The following is a 22,674-nucleotide window of genomic DNA, read 5'->3' on the forward strand; positions in this document are numbered from 1 at the left end:
ACCCGGAGGCAGGAGCTGACGCAGAGGCCGTGGAGGAGCTGCTCACTGGATTGCTCCCCATGCTCAGTTGGCTTTCGTATAGAACCAGGACCACCACACCAGAGATGGCACCACCCACAATAGGCAGGGCCCTCCCCATCAACAGTAACTCAGAAAACGCCCGCCAGGCTTGTCTACAGCCTCATCTTCTGTGGCATTTTCTCCACTGAGGTTCCCTCCTCTTAAATGACTCCAGCCCAGTAGGTGTGAATGAGCATTTGTCACATGGAGTCAAAAAGTAAGGAAGACACCAGAATGGAGTCCACCCTTCACCCGGCTGAGAGAAACATCGGCACCACCAACATTAAATGAAGCCCGGGCTGGGAAATGTGTCCCATTTCGTTGCTCATCTTGTCATCCTAGGTTCCCACACGCTGCTGCTTGTCGGGCTGGCACAAGCACATCTTTCTGGTGGCCCCCGCAGACCGCCCGTCTGCCCCTCCCCCAGCTGTGACCCTGAAACAAATGCAGCGGACTCATGGACGCAGTTATGCCTTTATTCCGTTAGTGGCCAGTACAACAGCACCAGAGCACAGCAGGGATCCTGCCTGAGGAACCTGGGAGGCGGGGAGGACAGAGACAGGGGCCTCCCGCCCTGGCTGCTCTCTCCAAGGCGCAGAGGAAGCTGTGCCTGCCTGCCTCCCCCAGCAACCTGAGAGAATCCACTGGGGAGGGCAGGCTGCTGAGCCAAAGCCGTGTGATCCACGTCAGCCCCCTTCTGCCCGCCTGCCCGGAAGCACCAGGCTGCAGCGAGGAAGCTCCCAGGCAGAGCCAAGGAAGGGCGACCTGTTACAAAGGGCCTGCGTGTGCGATGTGTGCGTGCGTGCACACGTGTGCACACTCGTGTGTATGGGGGCAAGACGTCTACACTACTCGGCACGTGAGCTATAACTGCTAAGCCGCAGGGCCTGCCTGGGGACAAGAGAGGCCAGGGACGGGGCCTCGGAGCGCTGGAGCCAGGGGGGGACAGCGGCAGAGGCCACCTGCCCCGCGGCTTCCATTCAGAGAGGCGGCGGCTCCTGCTGGGAGCAGGGGGTAGAAAAGACCCTGCCCTGGGCCTGGGCAGCGGGGGGCCACCTCGAGCCCGAGCTCATCACGTGTAGGCCATCTTGCTGCACACCCAGGGCCGGGTGGCCAGACACTCTGTAGACACCAGCCTGGTGGGCTCCACAAAGACGCACTCCCCCATCCCCGAGATGGCGAATCTGTGACACGAGAGAAAAGATCAAGGCTCGCCCTCAGGCAGCCCACCACAGGGGGCCCCACGGGCCCCACCCTCCCTCGCCCTCAGGCAGCTCACCACAGGGGGACCCACGGGCCCCACCCTCCCTCAAGTCCTCCCTGGAGTATCTTCCAAGACAGCACCTTTCTAGCTGAGTCCCCCCTGTGCCAGCCTGTGCTGCAGCCATTGGAGCTAACTTCAACACACCAGCCGCCAGGGCTCCCTGCTTCCTCATCCCTGTCTCCCTTCTGAGGTCAGCTTCAGGTGCCAGTCCGGAGGCACTCTCCCGGAGAACCCTGTCTGCACCGTGAGGCACCTTCTGCCACAGCCTCCAGGGGCTGTGTCCGTCCCCACCCTGTCCCCAAGGCAGCCAGCCGCCCAACAGGGTGTGGTCTCCACGCCCTGCTCCTCCTGGTTCCCTCACAGTACTCAGTGTCTGGCACCCTGTAAAAGCTCAGGAATGTCGTCACCCTGGAAGGACAGAGCAGCGAGGCCTGGAATCCACCAAAACCACACAGGGCCCTGGGAGGATTCCATAGAAACCGCGCTTGTTCACCCGTCTCTGCTCCCTGGCAGCTGGGTGGGTGGCACCCTAGGGAATGTCCCTGCCCAGTTGGTCAGCACTCGAGACCCTAGCCCCCAGAACTCCCTGGGACAATAACAGCGGGAGTCTCCAGAAAGGCAAAGAACGGTTCTCCCATGGTGTTGCCTGGAGGGACAAAGAGACACTGAGGGGCTGGGGAAGAGGTGACACCCTGAGCCGGAATGACAGGGAAAGACTCGGGAAAGGCTTCTGGTGGGAGCTGGGCTCGGGTGGGCCACACGCATCACCAGCCCTGCTGCCGGGGCCCTGCCCACATCAGCCACTGCCTTGGGGACACTCCTGCCGTCGCCATCAGATTGTCAGCCACGCGCTCTCTGAGCTGGCACCCTAGCGCACAATGCTCCCCAGGTAGAGTCTGGACTGGAAGCAGAAGTGACCTGCCTGCCCTAACCTACCCAGCCTCCACACACACACACACACACACACACACACACACACACACACACACACACACACACACACACACACACGGCAGCGGACCGCACACAATCACACTCGCCACACCCGAGATCCCTGCCGCATCACTTGGGCCCACACAGCACCCCCAGCCCCTCCCTTAGGGCACCTGTGCCAGAAGAGGCTGTCACAGAAAAAAAAGTGATCAGTAATGACAAGTGAGCAATGTGCTTAGAGTTTCTGTCTTCGTTGCCACATTGCATTTAGGGCCCACTACCTACGGAAGTCACCATCCATCGTCCCTCGCAACCAGGTGTGTACGCGTGACTAGGTTCTGGCCAACAGGAGCGGCACAGATGACCCCATCTATGTCACAGAGAGAGGACGCCTGCGCCTTTCACCAAGAAGCTCCGTGACGGCAGGCCTACCAAACCAGGCTGGACTTGGAGGGAAATCAGAACACTTTCATAAAGGGTCTCCAGCCAGACACCCGCCCCCCACTTGCCCTAGAGACCCATCAACTCTAGCTGGCTCAAAACCACACATTATCTGCCTGAGCCGCCTCTGGGCTGACATCTTGTCTAAGCTCATCTCTCTTCTAGAAAATGGAGTCCCAGCTCACGTGTCTGGGTCAAACGGGTCCCCGTTGACCCAATGGAAGTCGTCTCCAACTCGGCGCAGGCCAATCCAGGGCTCCCTCCGTGTGAACTTGAACATAAATTCCTGCAAAAGGAAAGAGAGAAGCCCGGGCATGGAGTTGCAGTTTTGTCACTGCTGCAGGGCCCAAGCTGGGGATGGGCCTGGACAATGCTGGCTCTGGAGAGATGCGAGTGCCAAGATGAGGCGTCACCTTGGAAACGTGAGGACCAATGACTGCAGAACCCCGGGCAGCCACACTGCAGGAGCCAGACCGGAACAGCCTCCCACGCTTGCCACAGATGTCCCCAACAACTTCAAAAGGGTCCCATCCCCCAGTTTGCCTGGCCCACAGGATAGGTTATCCTACCTGCGCCTCTGGAACGTTCTCAGACAGTGGCACAGAAACGTTGTGCATCGCAGACAAACAGAAATAGGTTTTGAGACCCACTCCTATTTCAGAGGTGGGCAGCACTGTGTCACAACATCCAAGGTGACCGTGAGGTCAGGGGCTCCGTCTCCCCCTTAGAGTAAGCACGGGCCTGAGGGTCCCGGCTCCCGACCCAGGTGCTCACCAGTTCCTTCTGGCTTTGGATCACAGCCAGTGCGGCCTCATGGGTGTGGCAGTACTGCCTCCCCGTGTTCCAGTCTCGGGGCTCCTCCGAGAAGTAGTAGCATTTCCTTCCGTAGAGCAGCCACTCCTCAGGGCAGGGCGACTCACACTTGATGCAGCCCTTGGAAGCTGCGAGGAGGGAGAGGGGTGAGAGCTTCCGAGTGCGCCCTGCACTGCCAGGTCCCCACTGACCCCCCAGTCCTTTCCCATTCCTTCCCTCCAGGGACACCGCTGTGCCTCAGCGAGGAGTTCCAGATGACAAGGACAAGAAGAGGGCGCTGAGGAAGCTGGCCACTGTGTCGCCATGGGGGACCGTAGAGGGACAAACCGTAGAAAGACCTCTCTCAACCCTGGGAACTCAGGCCGGATGTGACCCGAAGGCCGCATCTCGGCAGCCAGGTGGGACCCTGGCAGGACAGTGTCTCATAACCACGCTCTCCCTCGATGACTAGCTCCATAACCCTGCTCACCACTGGACTTCTAGAAAATTCCTTCTAAATGTGAGTCCTGAGCTGGGCCGATGGCTTGCTCAGTGAGTAAAGACACTTACCCCCTCCCCCCAGCCTGCCAGCCTGAGCTGCATCCCCGGGACCCAAGCAGCGGGAGATGAGGGCCTGAGAACTAACTCATGAATGTTGTCCCCTGACTTGTACACCCACGACCCCACCACTAAGTATAGGTGTAAAAAATATTTTTAAGTGGGGGCTGGAGAGATGGCCCAGAGGTCAAGAGCACTGGCTGCCCTTCCGAAGAATCTGGACTCAATTCCCGGCAACCACATGGTGGATCACAGCTGTCTGTGAGTCCTGTTCTAGGGGATCCCATGCTCTCTTGGGCCTTCCAAAGTTCACATGGCACACACACATACATACACACACACACACACACACACACACACACACACACACACACACTCTTTCCTGGGAAAGCAGTTCAGAATGTCTGCCCACCCTCCAAGACCTCTTATCCATGTATTTAGTTACACTCTGCATCTCCTGGAGACCGGAACACATGCTAATCCAAAGCCAGAAGTGTGTATGGCTTTGATTTACATATTTCTCCTCCTTGTGGGCTCATCTCAGGTTTGATTTGGTTTCACTATTTAGCCCCGGCTGGCCTGGACCTCACTATGCAAACCAGGCTGGCCTCAAGCTCACAGAGATCTGCTTGACTCTGCCTCCCAAGCTCGGGGATTAAAAGCATGAGTCACAAGGCCTGGTTCATTAGTTTTATAGGTAAGTTTTAGTTTTGGACTTTGACACCATCTCATGTCACCAAAGCTGACTGTAGCAGTGTGAATGTAACTGTCACCCAAAGGTTACAGGAGTGGCACGATTAGGAGGTGTGGCTTTGATGGAGTGGGTGTGGCCTTCTTAGAGGAAGTGTGTCACTGTGGGCGTAGGCTTTGAGGTCTCCTGTGCTCAAGCTATGCCCAGTGTCTCAGTTCACTTCCGGTTGCCTGCAGCTCAAGATGCATCAGCTCCTTCTCCAGAGCCTTGTCTGCCTGCACGCTGCCTTATCCCACCGGGATGACAGTGGACTGAACCTCCGAACTGTAAACCACCCAATTAAATGCTTTCCTTTATAAGAGTTGCCATGGTCACGGCATCTCTCCAAAGCAATACAACAGTGACTAAGACACTGACTTCAATTTCTCGAAAACTGACCTTGGACCCCTGATCCTCCTGCCTCTGCCTCTCCAATCGTGGGCTACCACGTGTATGCCACTATGTAGGCCTTACAGGTAAATTTTAATCTTTCTTTCCCCTGTTGATCATATGGAATGACACTAACTGCAAATCCCATGAGCATATAAATGATTAATTAAAATACTGAGTAAGATGGGGTCATTCCACCCAAGGAGCTACACTATCCTGGGCATGGACACCAACACACTGCTGGACACGTCTAAGCGCTGACACAGGCCCACTTGGGAGCGCTGTCCATGGTGTAGCCTCTTTCCTGGTTCTCCTGAGAGACAGCTAAGCTTTGCTGGAAGCACCAAAGCTGTGTCCACACAGGACCTGCTGACCTGCTGACCTGCTGACCCAGGACAGGGCTGGAGGGAGAACCATTGCTCTGTAGCCTTATCTAGGCAAAGCTGATCTGGCCCCATGGCTCTCAGTCCACTTGTAAATATATTCGGCCCCTCTGCTTGTCAAGCAAGTTGGACAAGGGAGGTCTTAGTAGAGACTGATAGTGTAAGTGGATTTTCACCATCTTAATGAGACTGTCTACTCCTGGTCCAACTGCTTTCTAAAGATGAAGGAGGCTGGAGAGATGGCTCAGCGGCCAAAAGCACAAGTGCTCTGGCAGAGGACCTGAGTTCCGCTCACAGCACCCACACGAGGCGGCATAAAACTGCCTGTGACTCCAGGGGATATGATGCCCGCTTCTGACCTACACACACGCACACACAGGCACACACACGCACTCACGCGCACACACACGCTATAAAAATAAAACACTTGAAGGTTGAGGACAAGAGGGTAGGCGCTTGCCTTGCATGCACAAGGCCTGAGTCTGATCCCCAGCATTGCATAAGCCAGGTGTGGTGACACACACCAGCCAGACCTGGTGTGGCACAGAATACCCTTAATCTTGCACTGGGGAGGTGAAGGCAGTCAGACCAGGAGTTCAGAGCCAGCCTCAACAACACCGGGAATTCAAGGCCAACCTGGGCTACATCAGAGCCTGTCTCAAAAAGAAGAGGAAGAGGAGGAGGAAAAGCTTCAGGCCCTTCTGCAGACTCCACAGAGGTCTCTCAGATCACTCACTCATCCCTGTTGGGAGCCTTGCCTGCCCTGCTTTACCTCTGTAAACAGTCAACTACCACACAGTACTCCATGTTTGCAAGCCCCTCCCCCTTGCAATGTTTCCCATGTAGCATTCAGAGTGATCCACTCCTAGCCGGGCAGTGGGGGTGCGCGCCTTTAGTCCCAGCACTGGGGAGGCAGATGCAGTGGATCTCTGTGAGTTCGAGGCCAGCCTGGTCTACAAAGTGAGTACCAGAAATCCAGGGCTACACAGAGAAACCTGTCTGAAAAAACCAAAAACCAAAACAAAACAACAAAATACAGACTATTCCACTCTGAAGGACAACCCTTCAGCATAAGGGTTATTTTGAACTAAATACAACTTAGAATCAACAAGTGTAGGGGAAGCCCCCTCTCCCTCTCTCCCCCTCCCTCTCCCTCTCCCTTCCTCTTCCTCCCTCCCACCCTCTCCCTCCTTCCCTCCATGTAGCAAAGTTCAATAAGTGTTTGTCGAATGAATGTGACATTTAAAGTGTCGTGTCTCCAAATGTCACCTCCAGAGGCTTTGCCTACCTAGCCTGCTCTGAAAGCCCATGGCATTTACAAATGGACTCCTTGGTCCCGTTGCTTCCTGCACGGCCAGTGAATGGGACGTGTACAGTCCATGTGGATTTGTACTATTTCAGGTTACAACCACATTGACAACCAACCACTTTATTTCTGCATTACTGCGAGCCTCCTCCCATTCCTCCGTGTGGAGGCATGTGCCTAGCTGGACCTGCCGGGACCAGGTGTGCCCACTGGGGCACACAGCACGCACAGGCATGTGCGCTGCTGACACACCCTGACATGCACACTCACCCAAGATGCTCATCACCACCAAGATGGCGAACAGCAGGACCGCGATGGCCCCCAGCAGCAGGCGCGTGGTGGTGTCTGAGGAGAAGATGAAAGCAGACGGTGTCAGCTGCCTCTCCAGCCGCCACCGCCGTGGCCAGTCCCAGCAGCGGGAGCCTCATGCGTGGAACCGAGCAAGAGCCGTAACCAGCGCTCGGGATGATGCGATGATGCCTGCCTCTGAGACCACAGCCCCAGCTGCGTCACCCCCGCGGCCCACAGACTCCTTGCTTCTGGGGCGGCCACAGCTTTCTGACCTAGACTCTGCGGTTGCTCTCCCAGCGCATCCCAGGCTCCGCCCATCCTGCCCTAGTAGCCATGAGACAGGATGTCTGCCCCCCGCCCCCCCGTCCTCCTCCACCCATCTGTACCCCAAACCCACTCCCCGGATTCTCCTCGTTTATTTCCACTTAACATCTTTATCATAATAAAGGAAGCTTTTTAGACTTAAAACAGAGGGTTTTCCTATCTTATTGTGGTATGTATCTCATGAGACACATGTAATACGTCATAAAATTTGCCATTTTAACCATCTTAAAGTGCTCAATTACTAGCACCACACAGCCAGGCTGGCCCTGCTATCACGAAACTTTCACGTCTGTGAGCAGAGGCTCTGTACCCACCAACCAGAAACTCTAGCGCTCCATCCCCTAGGCACTGCGGCTCTGCCCGCCTTGTCTCTACTCATTTGCCAATCCTGCTGATTTCACGAGTGGGATCTTGTGGTCTATTTCACCTAACAGGTTCTCAAGACTCATCCATGCTGTGGCATGTAACAGATCCTGACTCCTGTTATGGTTCATCATTTCATTTCATGGATATATCACATGGGGTCTATGCATCTGCAATGGTCAGTTTTGACGGTCAGCGTGACCACCCGTGGAGAGGGTTTCAGTGAAGCCATTGTCTCTATCAGGCCGGGCGTGTCTGGGGGGGTTGCTTTGGCTGTGTTCATTGGTGTGGGAAGAGCCAATGGGTGGCGCTCTTCCCTGGCTTGGGGTCCCTGCCTCAGTGGTGTAAGATTAGAGAATGGGTACTACACCTCTCTCTCTCTCTCTCTCTCTCTCTCTCTCTCTCTCTCTCTCTCTCTCTCTCTCTCTCTCTCTCTCTCACTGTAGAGGTGACAGCTGCTTCAAGCTGCCGCCCTGACTTCCCTGACAACGCTGGACTAGAGCCTGGAACTGTGAGCTGAAATAAATTCTGAACTGTCTCCTGCCTTGAATTTGTCACCACAGCAACAGGAGCGAAACCAGATAGTTGGTAGATACTCAGGTTGCTTTGCTTTGACCACTGTAAATAACACAGGAGTGAACAAATCTGTTGGGACCCCTGCTTCCAATTCTTCGGGGTGCATGGCTAGGAAAACTGTTGGGTCATGCGGTAATTCTGGGTAACCTCTTGAGGAAACATCAGAGCGTTTTCCACAGCGATCATAACATTTACATGTCCATCAGCAAACACTGCAGGGACCCAGTTTCCCAACATGCCAGCATCCACTGTTACCATCATCACGGTTTTCCACAGGATCTTAGAGACATGGATGCCTCTTCCAAACCTTCTGGTTTGGTTCTTCTACCATCTTGACCATTAAATGTACAGATACAGGGCTGCAGGGATGGCTCAGAGTTAAGAGAATGGGCTGCTCTTCCAGAGGACCTGAGTTCAATCCCCAGCAACCACATGGTGGCTCACAACCATCTGGAATGAGATCTGGCGCCCCCTTCTGGTCTGCAGTCAAACATGTAGGTAGAACACTGTATACATAATAAAATCTTTTTAAAAAAAAGTACAGATACACTGGTGGACATCATATTGGTGCTTAGCAACTCAGCATATGAATATTGGGAGGAAATTAACATCCAGTCCAAAACAATTGTCTTAAAGATGTGACCCCTGACCGCCCCACCTGCTTAGTCTGGCTGGCCCCAGCTGCCACCCTGGAGTCTCCCTGAACCTGTGGCCTGAGAGTTCCTTGGCCCCAATCCCGTGTTGCTGTCCTGTTCTTTTTTTTTTTTTTAAAGATTTATTTATTTATTACGAACACAACACCCTGCCCCCATGTACGTCTACACACCAGCAGAGGGCACCAGATCTCATTACAGATGGTTGTGAGCCACCATGTGGTTGCTGGGAATTGAACTCATGACCTCTGGAAGAGCAGTCAGTGCTCTTAACCTCTGAGCCATCTCTCCAGCCCCCTGCTGTCCTGTTCTTTCTCCTGTGTGCTCTCCTCCGTGCCTCCTAGTGGCTGCCCCACTGGGGGGGGGAGGGGGAGATAAGCAAAGTTAAATGTGAACTTCACAACAGTTCACACTCTTCCCGTCTCTCCCCTTGTCCAACAGCTCTCGGTAGCATCTTCAGAGAATCCAGTGCATCACTAAAACAAGAACAGCTGCTTTAAGAAAGGACTCCAAGGCACAGCTGGAGCAAACCCCAAACACCTTAAATTCTCCTTACAGAACTGAAAGCCTGCTAAAAGGGCGAGAGGAGGAAGCTGAAGACATCTTCCCGGAAATAAACCAGAGATAAAGAGATAGGAGGGGGGAGGAAGGAGGAAGAGCAGGTGGAGAGGAGGGGGAGGGAAGGGGACCAATTTAGGAACACAAACATTTGAAGACTTTGACTTTCAGAAGGAAGTCAGAAAAGGAAAGCGAAGAAGCCATCAGTGATATAACTAAAACTTTCTGGCACTGAAGAACAGAGGGATAAACAGTTATAGAGTGTGTCCTCGCAAATGACCTGAATTCAGTTCCCAGCACTCACGAGGGGCAGCTCACAAACTCCAGGAACCCCAGATCCAGATCCAGCTCCCTCTTCTGGCCTCTGCAGGTACTGACTCTTGAGTATACACACACACACACACACACACACACACAATCCACCATAACACCAAGCAACATTTACTAAATACCATGGTGGCTAGTGCTCCTGGAGTTAGCATTTCAGCTTGGAAATCTTTCTGCAGAACTTGAAAAGTACTTGTTGCCAGCTAGCACCAGTGCTGCTTTTGAAAAGCCTAGCTCTCTGTTCTCACCAGGAGCTGCTTTATTTCAACTTAGTTTGCTTCTATCCAGGAATTCCATCCTGCACCTCATACATTGGCTGGATACAGATATTTCTGTCCACTCCAGTGGACAGTTGATGGGCCCCTTCAACCTGGACATTCATGTCCTTCAGTGACAAAAAAGTTTTCTTTAATTATATCACTGGTGGCTTCTTCTTTCCTTTTCTGACTTCCTTCTGAAAGTCAGTCTTCAAATGTTTGTGTTCCTAAATTGATCCCTTTCCCTCCTCCTCCTCTCCCCCTCCTCTTCCTATCTCTCTCTCTTTGTTTTTTGTTTTTTTGGTTTTTCGAGACAGGGTTTCTCTGTAGCTTTGGAGGCTGTCCTGGAACTCACTCTTGCAGACCAGGCTGGTCTCGATCTCACAGAGATCCGCCTGCCTCTGCCTCCCGAGTGCTGGGATTAAAGGCGTGTGCCATCAATGCACAGCTCTCCTCCTCCTCTCTATCTCTGGTTTATTTCCGGGAAGGTCTCTTCAGCTTCCTCCTCTCTATCTCTGGTTTATTTCCGGGAAGGTCTCTTCAGCTTCCTCCTCTCTATCTCTGGTTTATTTCCGGGAAGGTCTCTTCAGCTTCTTCCTCTCTATCTCTGGTTTATTTCCGGGAAGATGTCTTCAGCTTCCTCCTCTTGCCCTTTTAGCAGGCTTTCAGTTCTGTAAGGAGAATTTAAGGTGTTTGGGGTTTGCTCCAGCTGTGCCTTGGAGTCCTTTCTTAAAGCAGCTGTTCTTGTTTTAGTGATGCACTGGATTCTCTGAAGATGCTACCGAGAGCTGTTGGGCAAGGGGAGAGACGGGAAGAGTGTGAACTCCTCCCAGCAGAGTCTTTCAAAATGCTTATTCCAACTCCTGTGGGTGCCTGGTTATTGCTCACAGCTAAAGGCAGGAGGACTAAAGAGCCCCCTGGAGCCTAGAGCCCACTGCTATCTGTGGGAGCGTGGCAGGGGGTCAGGCTGGCTGATTTCAGGACTGTTAAATTTCTTGGCTTTTCCCATCTGGATAGATTGAAGGAAGCTCTTCTGTTTCCTCCTCTGAGGCTATAGGCTTGGGGAGGGCTCTTCCTAAGAAGGCAGGGAGAGTGGCCTCCACACTTAGTATGAGAAAGTGGACTCCATGGCCTGCTCCTTGTGTAGTCCTGTATAATAGTCCTGATTCTTGAGAGCTTTACCTCAAGTTCCTGCCTGAGATGGGGACAGGCTATTTAGATCCGGGCTCCATAACTCTGAAAGAAGTTCCACACTCTTCTCCCTGTTCCCAGTCCATCTTCCCCCATCCCCCGTCCCTGGGCACTTGGATCAAGTGTGACGCCTGTGGCGGCTCTGCTCAATGGTCTTCCACAGATGGGCCTAGGTCTGTCGGCACTCATAAGCTCTCTGCTCCAGTTCTTATTGTGATTGGCATTTAAAATGTCCCTCTGCTGTTTCTTAATGGGCGTCTAAAGGGATAGAGGGTGAAATCCTGCATTCAGTCTGTGGTCCTGACCTGTGAGACACGCAAATATTTTGGAATCATTCCTTTGAGCAGGTCTACGCACCACCAGAGATCCATCCCATCTACGCTGGATTTCTCCAGGAACTAAGCTGAACTCCTCAGGGGGTCAACACTGTGCTCCACTGAGGCCCATGCTGGGTTCCTCTAGAGCAGTGGCTCTCAACCTGTGCACCATGATCCCTGGGGGGGGGGTCAAATGACCCTTTCACAGGGATTGCCTAAAACCATCAGAAAACACAGATATTTACATTAGGGTTCATAACAGTAGCAAAATGCAGTTATGAAGTAGCAATGAAAATAATTTTATGATCCCGGGGATGGTGGCGCACGCCTTTAATCCCAGCACTCAAGATGCAGGGGCAGGCGGATCTCTGTGAGTCTGAGGCCAGCCTTGTCTACAGAGCTAGTTCTAGGGCAGCCTGGGCTACACAAAGAAACCTTGTCTCAAAAAGAACAAAACAATAATAAAGTATGGTTGCAGTCACCACAGCATGAGGGACTGTACCGAAGGGTCGCAGCGTTAGGAAGAGCGAGAACCACTGCTCTGGAGACTTACTCTGGGCTATCCCAGGGTTCTGCGTCCTGTCCCTCCACAGTTCTACACTGGGCTATCCCAGGGTCCAACAGTAGTTTCCTCCAAGGATATATGCTTGTCTCTCCCAGGGTCTACACTGGGCTCAGCTAGAGACCTATGCTGGTCTCTATCATGAGTCTACACTATATTCCTCCTGGAGTCTATGCTGGTCTCTATCATGAGTCTACACTATATTCCTCCTGGAGTCCATGCTGGTCTCTATCATGAGTCTACACTATATTCCTCCTGGAGTCCATGCTGGTCTCTATCATGAGTCTACACTATATTCCTCCTGGAGTCTATGCTGGTCTCTATCATGAGTCTACACTATATTCCTCCTGGAGTCCATGCTGGTCTCTATCATGAGTCTACACTATATTCCTCCTGGAGTCCATGCTGGTCTCTATCATGAGTCTACACTATATTCCTCCTGGAGTCCATGCTGGTCTCTATCATGAGTCTACACTATATTCCTCCTGGAGTCCATGCTGGTCTCTATCATGAGTCTACACTATATTCCTCCTGGAGTCTATGCTGGTCTCTATCATGAGTCTACACTATATTCCTCCTGGAGTCTATGCTGGTCTCTATCATGAGTCTACACTATATTCCTCCTGGAGTCTATGCTGGTCTCTATCATGAGTCTACACTATATTCCTCCTGGAGTCTATGCTGGTCTCTATCATGAGTCTACACTATATTCCTCCTGGAGTCTATGCTGGTCTCTATCATGAGTCTACACTATATTCCTCCTGGAGTCTATGCTGGTCTCTATCATGAGTCTACACTATATTCCTCCTGGAGTCCATGCTGGTCTCTATCATGAGTCTACACTATATTCCTCCTGGAGTCTATGCTGGTCTCTATCATGAGTCTACACTATATTCCTCCTGGAGTCTATGCTGGTCTCTATCATGAGTCTACACTATATTCCTCCTGGAGTCTATGCTGGTCTCTATCATGAATCTACACTATATTCCTCCTGGAGTCTATGCTGGGGTCCACTAGAAGCCTACACTAGGCTCTTCCAAGGGTCTATACTAAGCTTCTCCAGGGATCTCTGCTGGGTTTACAGGCCTCTGCTGTGCTCCATCGGGGAGCTACACTGGGTTCCTCCAGAAGTCTATGCTGGGTTCCTCCGGAGGATAAGTTACATTTCACAAGGGGTCTATGTTGAGTTCTACTGGGGACTACACTGGGTTCTTCCAGGCGTCTATGCTATGGTTCTCTACTGGAGTCCTTCAGGGGTCTACCCTGAACTGCACCTGTGTCCACTGGGAGTCTGGGTGCATGGCTTCAGGCAGTGTGGGAACACAGGAGCATGGAGCTTGTTCTCACTGCTCCGCTGTCCTTGGGGTGAGATTCGGCACAGTCTGTGTCTCCCGGAACCACACAGCTCTGCAGTGGAGAACACGCTCTCCCCTCGTTCCCTCCCCTCTGTCAAACCTGTGTGCTGAGGACAAGAACACAGCATCTGAAGTCACTTCCCGGGCTCATATCCTGCTCTGCCCCTTCCTGGATGTGCACAGGTAAGGAAGTTACTGAGCATCTATTCCGCTCCACTTACCCCATGTCAGGGTCTACCTCCCTGGTTTTTATGAGCTTTCAGTGCACACGAGGCCCTTCCTGACTGTGGGTCCACACACTCAACCAACTCTAGACTGAGAAAAACTGGCATCAATACTGAGCATGCGCAGACTTTCATGTCGTTGTTTTTCCTTGAATGATACAGACTAGCAACTAAGTACACAGCATGTACATTGTATTCGGCACTATAGTGAACTCAGAGATGTCTAAAGCATGTGAGATGGGAGCAGATCCCATGCATCCTTGAATCTTGGGGTCTGGTGAGGGTTTCTGGTACTGATGCCCCGTGGCTGCCGGAGGAGGGCAGTAGAGTGCTTAGATCTGTGTCCAACACGATGGATTCTGAGCACTGCCCCCTAGCCCCTGGGGATGAAGAACTGCACTGAATTCCTTTGGGTTCCCTAAAGTAGGACTCGGCCACTGCGTTGCACGACACAGGCTAGGACTCAAAATCCCCCCACTGGATGCTGCATCCTTGGTCAGCCGGGTCGTAGGAACTTAGCAGAAAAGGAGGGTGCGCACACACATCCCCACACCATCAGAATGAAGAGCCTGTCCACTCCTTCAGGCAGCGGGGACAGAAGGACACTATGCTGGCTGGCCTTATGCCGACGCGACACAAACTAGAGTGATCTGAAAGGAGGGAACCTTAATTGAGAAAAGGCCTCCACAAGACCCAGCTGTAGAACATTTTCCTAATTAGTGAGCGATGGGGGAGGGCCCAGCCCATGGTGGGTGGTGCCATCCCTAGACTGGTGGTCCTGGTTCTGTAGGAAAGCAGGCTGAGCAAGCCAGGGGAAGCAAGCCAGCGAGCAGCTCCTCCATGGCCTCTGCATCAGCTCCTGCCTCCAGGTTCCTGCCCTTGGTGATGAGAAGTGATTTGGAAGTGTAAGCCAAATAAACCCTCTCCTCCCCGAGCTGCTGTTCCACTGCAGCAATAGAAACCCTAAGACAGACACCCTAGGACTCCCAACACACTGTTCACTGTCTGCCCTCTTGGAGGCCTGGGGCTGAAGTCCATGTGGTACCTGCTTTCTCAGATTGCATAACTAAGGTGCCACCAACCGGGTGGCTTCAAAAATAAGGTTATGAAAACCAGAAGTCCCAAAATTGAGGTGTTGGCAGGACCACGCTGCCTTTGGAGCCCCCGGGGAAGACCTGCTTGACGCATGCTAGCTCCTGGTGCACTGACGAAAGCCCTTGGCTCATGGTTTCATTACCCCAGCCTCAGTGGTTCTTAGCATGCAGCCTTCCAGGGTGAGGTTGTGTCTGTCCAAGGACGCCAGTGTTCTTAGCATGCAGCCTTCCAGGGTGAGGTTGTGTCTGTCCAAGGACGCCAGTGTTCTTAGCATGCAGCCTTCCAGGGTGAGGTTGTGTTTGCCTAAGGACGCCAGTTCCTATGGGACTGGGGCCACTGACTCCATTCTGGCTTCCTCTTAACCAATGCCTGCCAGGACCACAGTTCCCCCCAAGGACACATTCTCAGGTCCTAGGAGTTAGGGCTCACCATGGCTCTTGTGGTGTGTACATGCTCCAGTGTTTCACAAGCGTCTAAGCTGAGAGTCATCCCGCCACACAATGGCCCATCCACATACCCTAGAGTTTACAGTGCAGGTCGTCTGGGCTCCTAAATGAGGATGACTTGGCCTAACATTAGAAGGAACAACTGGAAAGCACTGGCTCTTCATACCCCCTCACACGCACATCCCAAAAGAAGCCCATGGCTGACGTCTAAACTGCCCAGGGCACAGCCTGGCTGGCATAATCCTATTTTAAAATACCCAAATGTGAAGCCTGGTAATTTTTAAAATTTTAGGTAGCTTTTGCCAAATGCATGTGTGTGGTTTTGATCAGGAAGTTGTGGGTTTGTGCATAATAAAAAAAAACTTTCAACATTAAAAATTCAGAATTGGTGACCACTGAGAAATCTATATAGCCCGAGGTATGCAGAGTCATTCTGTCCCCTCTCCCTTACCCCAGAACGCTCTGCCCCACACTTGGGCCAAAGGCCGGAAATAGTCCTGTCTCGAACCATCTTCAGGGTTACTCTGGTCAGCTTTACCAGCCTTCACCTGGAAGGACAGACTCACACCCGCAGGGAAAGCAGCCTTCACAGGCCAACCCATGTCTGGTTTCTGTTTCCAGAGCTAACGGTTGACTGTCTTCTAGCCCTCGGCCTTCTGACTGGAGCTCTCCAATTCCTTCAAGCTATGAGGAGGGAAGAGCTCCTCCCGAGGGCAGCAGGCTTTTCTGAGGGGCCAGGAGAGGAGAGTTGTGGGCTCAAAGCGCGACTGAATTCTGTCCCGTTAGCCTCTCTGAGCCAGCGTCCTTGCTTGCACCAGAAGGGAGGCAAGCTTTTCCTGTCAGAGGGCCCCGTGGCAAATCCCAAGGAGGTTTCGTGTGTTAGCGGCCAGTGAGTCCTTGAGTGAGATATTTAAGGCGCTCACCTCTCCAGAGCTGATGCACCTCACTAAGGGCAGAAGGAGAGTTAAAGGTAACTAAGATACACACACAGCTCTGGGTCACAACTGCCTAGGGCAAAGTGAGATCAGGGTGTAGCTATGTCTGGGGGCTCAGCCCTGGCATTTCAGAAGCTTCCCCTGGCTGGCAGCCTTTGGCCAAGGGTCCCCCATCTCCATCACCTCCTGCAAGCCCACTGGGCCCCCAGGGCCAGCAGATCTCCATCCATAGTGTATCATAGGAGAACTGAAGCCAGGGTTAGAGCAGCCTCAAGGACAACCTCAAAGGACTCCAGCTGAGCAGATGCTCACCCCTGTTCCTGGCTCCTCACCCAGGCTGTTCAGGGAACTGGGAAAGGAGCCACCACAACAGAACCTACACTCCAGACCTTTCTCTGACTAGCGCTGTGGGGTAGAAATCATGGCAGGAGAAACCCTGGGCTTAAATAAGCAAAGCCTACCAGGGGATATGAGTGCGTGGCTTGAGTTTACCAGCTCTTGGCTCCTCACCAAACTGACTCTGGCCCTCTGTGAGTGCTGGATATGCCCAGGGCCTAAAAAGGTGCCTTACCACTGTAGAAAGAATGTACAAGTCAGCTCAAAGGTCCTATATGGTGGCAGCCACTGGTGAGGACCAGTTCCAGCCCATGGGCTCTCCTTTTTGGGTGGAGACAGAACACACCCAAGGAACATCTAAGAAGACCTCACAGGACCAACTAAAATGTCCTGTACAACAGTGGGCAGGCCAAGCCACTGGGAGGGGGTGCTCTTATGTGCACCAGAGATCAAAAGAGGGACAATGGTGACATCACCAGGGAGCCATGTCATTTCAGATGAGACAAGGCTGGACCGCAAGAAGATGCCAAGTACGCTGGTGTGCTGGACCACCACCGAGAGCTCTCGCTTTCCTCCTGCCCAGGGTATAGCCTCTCCTTCAGCTGATGGGCTGGGTCAGTCAGCCATGCTGGTGGTAGGAACCACAAGAGTCAGTGTATTCACATGCCAGGGTTGGTCCCAGAGGCAGCCAGCCACACTACCCTGAAACAGCCCCACCCAGTGGGGGTGAGGGTGAAGGTTAGTAGCGCTGACCCTCTCAAATACTTGCCAAAGAACCAAGGAATACCACTGATATGAGCCAACCGCTAACCAGAAACGCGCACCCAGGAAGGGTTGGTTGGTCTTTATTCCACACAAGCTTCCAGTCTGTTTCTCCGCTGCAATAGCCTTGCTTCTGGGGGAAGGCCCGTGGTTCCTAACCACTATGGGGCTTCTTCGGAAGCCTCAGGGCCCTCCACAGACTGTCCTGCCCTGGCTCACAGTCTTTGGCCAAGGGTCCTCCATGTTCTGCATCTCCAGACTGCACCCACCCTCCTCGCCCACCAGACTTCTGCTGCAGTCTTCCTCCCCCTTGCAGATTTGCGATGGTAAACCCTCGCAGCTCCTTCAAACAAACAAACAAACTCCACAGCCTGGCCCGGGTGGTCCCTCAGATACATCCCTTCTCACACACTCTCTCTCTCCTTCCCTCCCCTCACCCCTGCCTTCATCAGTTCCCAGCACCCTAAGGTTCAGTTGTCCACAGGGGACTGGCTAGTTCCAGCCACCTGCTCTCGGCCCCTTCCCTGTCTGTCCCACACCCCTGAAAAAAATCACTCTGAGATGCCCTCCTCTGACTCCGTCCCTAGTTAATGCTACCCAGTTCCTGTTGGGTAGGAGCCTGCGAAGCATCAGGAAGCTGACCCTCCCTATGGCCAACTCCAGCATCTCCCAAACAGCACCACTCACCTGCAGCCAGCCAACCCAAGTTTCCTAAAAGAGCGTGTGCACTTGAAATCTTCTTGGAAGCCTCGTTGTCTCCCGGAGAGCCCGGGGTCGCTCCCTGGAACCAGTGGCACCTCCAAATCTCTAGGAGGGACCTCTGCGGACCCCATCAGTCTCATCACCAGCAGAGCACCCCTCCCACACCCCACAGAGTACAGGCACCACCTCGGGGAACCATAGCTTTTAATTTTACGAGGCACCAAGTGTTTTCTCTGCCACAGATTCAGGCCAGTGCGGGGGGGGGGGGGGCAGGTTATTCACACCGGACCCAACTAAGGTTGGAGCACGAATCGTGCTCCAAGGTCAAAGAGGGAATTGGCAGCAAAGGCTGTGACCAGAGGTGGTGGTCCCCAGCGGCCCCTCCTCCTCCCACACTGACATCTACCTGCCCCCGAAATGAATAAATTCTCCCGATCACCCTCCCTTCTGCGAGCTGTCAAGGTGACTCCGGGTCCCGAGTCGGGGGCCGAGGGATGGAAGGCTGCGCGCTTACCCTCCAAGGCCGCCTTCCAGCTGGTGCTACCCTCGTAGCCTGACCCCGATCGTCGCAACAGCCCCTCTGGGCCACGGGCCTCGGCCTCGGCTGGCGAGCGTGGCCTGGGAGCCGCGGGAGCGGGGCGCGCGGCGGGGGGTGGCGGGCGGGTGCGCCCGGGGGCTCTCGGGCCGGCTCCATGCCGTGGCGCGCGCGCACTCCTGCAGCCGGCTGCGGGGCCCGGCCCCACGCGCACTCGGCGCTGCGTGCACCCCGCGGGCCCCCCAGGCCGACTCTGTGTGCTCCGGGGCCGCGGCGTCCACAGACCGGGGCTGAGCCCGGCTCCCGGCGCCCGGAGCCGCTCTGATCCCCGCTGTGCGCGCCGCAGCCTGCGCGCCCAGCCCCGCGCGGGGGAGGAGCCGGGACTGTGCGGGAGCTGCGACCGCGGGCGGGGTTGCAGGGAGGGAGGACAGCTCAGGTCACCAGCCCCGCCACCCACTCCCGCGCAGCGGAAGGTCAGGGCAGCGATGAGCCAAGGTGCTCCGCCTCCCCAGCCTCCTGCTGGGCATCTTCTAAAAGGGGGGGGGCTGTTCCCGGGGCAAGGCCCTGGGAAGGCTGCTCCGGGGTGACCTGCAGGCAGAGCAGAGTCGGGGCTGAGACTTGCCCACCAGATTCTCAGCAGCTAAGAGAAACGAGCCAAGATGCAAGGGGACACGGCAGAGCAGCGCTGTGGCCAGAAAGCCAGACCGACCATCTACTGAGTCAGGGACTTGCCCTCCCTCGTTTCTGGTTTATGTGGGAGTGTTCGAAATTGCACGTGGAAGCCTGGTGTCTTTATGGTATATTCACTATGCACTTTTTTTTCTTTTAGTACAGCCCTGGAAATCAGTATGTAGACCAGGATAGCCTCTGACTCACAGCGTGTCTGCCTCCCAAGTGCTGGGATTAAAGACGTCACCACCACACTAGACACCCTCTTATTTCTTCTTTGATACGGGACTCTCACTGAACCTTGGGCTCACCAATTCAGCTGGCCTCGCTAACCAGCCTGTTCCATGGACAGGTCTGTCCCTCCTCCCCCCCCCCCCCGCCCCCACTGCTGGGTTTCAGATGCTTGAAGCCAGCCCAGTTTTTACACCGGTGCTGGGGATCTGAACTCAGTTCTTACACATGTGTCATTTCCTCGACCTCCCTTTTGGGATTTTTGAGGCCGGGTCTAACTATGTAGCTCTGGCTGGCCTGGAACTTACAGCAGACACGGCTAGGGTCCAGCCTGCCACCATCCTCCTGCCTCTTCCTCCCAAGTGCTGGGATTACAAGAGCAACACAACCTAGCCTAGCAGCGGGGACTTGTCATACAGCAGCTGGCACCCTCCCCATGGGACGAGGATGGATTTAAGGAAGCCCAGGGCACAGCATGGTGTCGTCCTGATGCTTGGGAGGCTGAAGCAGGAGAATTAAGAGTTTGAGGTCAGCCTGCTGGACCACATAGACTGAGGCCAATTTAGGTTGTAGAGCGAGACCCTGTCTCAAGGAATAACAAGCAAAAAGGTCAAAGGAGTTTCGGAATCAGCCATGGCAGATGTGTAGTTGGCAAGGCATCTCCCTTCATGACCTCTCCTGAGCTCTGCTCTGACCTCTGACCACTCTTCATCTTCATTCTCTCTCTCTCTCTCTCTCTCTCTCTCTCTCTCTCTCTCTCTCTCTCTCTCTCTCTCTCTCTCTCTCTCTCTCTCTCTCTGCCTTGTGGTTGTGGATGAGATGTGAGCTCTCAGCTGCTGCCATGCTCTGAGCCATGATGTGAATGGACTCTAACTCTCCGGAACTGTGAGCCCCTATAAAGCCTTTCTCCAAGCCGGGCGTTGGTGGAGCACGCCTTTAATCCCAGCACTCGGGAGACAGAGGCAGGCGGATCTCTGTGAGTTCGAGGCCAGCCTGGTCTCCTGAGCAAATTCCAGGACAGCCTCCAAAGCTACAGAGAAACCCTGTCTCGAGCAAAAAGCAAAGAAAAAAGGAAGATGGAGAATGGATGTCAGGCACAGGGTCTGCTGCCGCCTAAGCCTCCTGGATTAAGACTGGCCGGCACCTCTCTTTCAGTTCTGAGACCCTACTCTACATCTCTAGAGGAGCGCCTGGGTGGAGCACCGACCCCAAAACTGCCAACAAGAAGCATCAAAGACATTACAGCATGCCAGTGACCACAACATAGGAAAATTATCTTTGCAGTAGGAGCAAGGGGATCAGCAAGGACACCCTTGCCGTGAGTCCTTGTGCTCAGGGACAAGGAGGGAGTTACCAAGCAGTGGCAGGGGCTGATTTAGCAGTGTCCCAGCCCTGACCAGCAGGCTTCAGGGTCTGATGCAAGACAAGACCCAACCTTTGAAGTCTTCACAGCCCCTAGTGGACCCCCTCGCTCCCCTCCCAGAGACTTCTGGAACCACCACCCCCCAACCGGCTTGATCTCAGCTGCTCTGGGTACCCAAACTCAGACTACCTCAGCCAGTGAGGGACTGCTGAGACCACAGAGGGGACCTCTCATGACAGACACAGTCACTGCGGTGGCACTCATGCTTCCTGGCCCTGACAGAGACAGAGTTCCTAAGCTGGCCCTCCTCTTGGACGTGCGAGGCTAAATCTGTGCCAGCTGGTGTGTGTGTGTGTGTGTGTGTGTGTGTGTGTGTGTGTGTGTGTGTGTACACTGTGGGCCTCGGCGTGGCCCACAGGGCAGTAGGATGCTGAGCCCCTGCCTGCAATGCCTCAGACACGGAGACTCTTGCACGGGACAGCAGAGTCCCACAGTTACGTGACACACTGCTAAACAGGGTTGATCAGCGCTGAGGCGGGCACGGGAAGCAGAGGTCTGGATGGGCTGGGGAGATGGCTCAGCAGGCAAAGGCGCTAAAACTGCTAAAGCTGAGAATGTGAGTTCAATTCCTGGGGCCCGTACGGTGGAGGAGAAAAATCAACTCCCGCAATTTGTTCTCTGACCTACACACACACACACACACACACACAAATATAACATTTTTTAAAAGGAAGCAGATGTCTCGAGCCCGGCTCCTTGTGCATCTGGGCAGCTCCCGTTGCCCTCCATTCAGAGGCACGTTCCTAAGTCTAGAAGGCTCTGTGCCAGGTGACCCTGCGTGCCTTCTCGTGTCTCAGAATATTGACTTTGTCTCCCTGCGCCATTATGTAACTGTGAATCCTGACCCACAAACCCAGAGTTGGGGCCAGGGGATGGGCATTTCCTTTTTTTAAACCAACTGAAGTGTAATTTTGGTCCCTGGGGTAAAAGGAAATTCCATTTCAGCTTTCGAAACTCTTTTTCATTGAGATCAACTTAGACAATAATTTAAATTGATCATTTTTAGACCAGGGCGTGGCAGTGCCTGCAGGTAATCCCAGCATTTGAGTTCTGTGTCATCCTTGGTTATTTAGTGAGTTCAAGGCCAACCTGGATGGAACTCTGTTTCAAAACAAATAATTTTAGTACCATTTCCAAATCTATAATTTGTCATCCTTTAGTGTACCCACAAGCTTGTGTACCATTTCTACGATCTCATTCTAGAAGGTTCAGCCACAAAGGAAATCCCATACCAGGCAAGCACACTCCCACCTCCTTTGTCCCAGCCCTGCCCCTGCCCCCACCCCCAAGGCACCCATGGGTTTTACACGTGATTCCTCGGGACTGGCTTCTTACTGGTCATGTAATGTTCCCAAAGGCATCCATGATGAGGTGTAGGCCACCCTCCATTCCCTCCCTCCTCCGCCAGTTTTGAAGGTCCTCATCCTTCCAAGTGGCCTCAAGGTCCCCAAGGGCTTGTGAGGACAGTCAGCCACCATCTCTTTAAGTCAGCCCAGCCGGCTGCATTTCCATGGCTGCACTGCTGGTAAGACCCCCTCTCTTAGCCTGTGGCCCTACCCAGTGGCCACTCCAGTAGCGTGTCACTGAGGGGGGACCCTGCTGCCCTAAGAAACCCTCTTGACTTTCCTAGATAGAATGAGCACTCATCATCCACCATGCCCCTCCAGGACCCCCTCCTTCCCACC

General features: G+C 53.8%; 1 protein-coding gene across 1 annotated transcript; it reads right to left on the reverse strand.

Annotated features, from left to right (window-relative positions):
• Window positions 1–522: 522 nt before the first annotated feature.
• Clec2l (C-type lectin domain family 2 member L) lies at window positions 523–18,941 on the reverse strand. Its single transcript, XM_040728632.1, is given in 6 exon segments — window positions 523–1,244; window positions 2,884–2,984; window positions 3,473–3,639; window positions 7,128–7,202; window positions 18,646–18,801; window positions 18,804–18,941. Coding segments are annotated over 6 exon segments (633 nt in total). The 5' UTR covers window positions 18,826–18,941; the 3' UTR covers window positions 523–1,132.
• Window positions 18,942–22,674: the final 3,733 nt, after the last annotated feature.

This window comes from Mesocricetus auratus, unplaced genomic scaffold, assembly GCF_017639785.1.
Source record: "Mesocricetus auratus isolate SY011 unplaced genomic scaffold, BCM_Maur_2.0 Super-Scaffold_100019, whole genome shotgun sequence".
NCBI classification, from domain to species: Eukaryota; Metazoa; Chordata; class Mammalia; order Rodentia; family Cricetidae; genus Mesocricetus; species Mesocricetus auratus.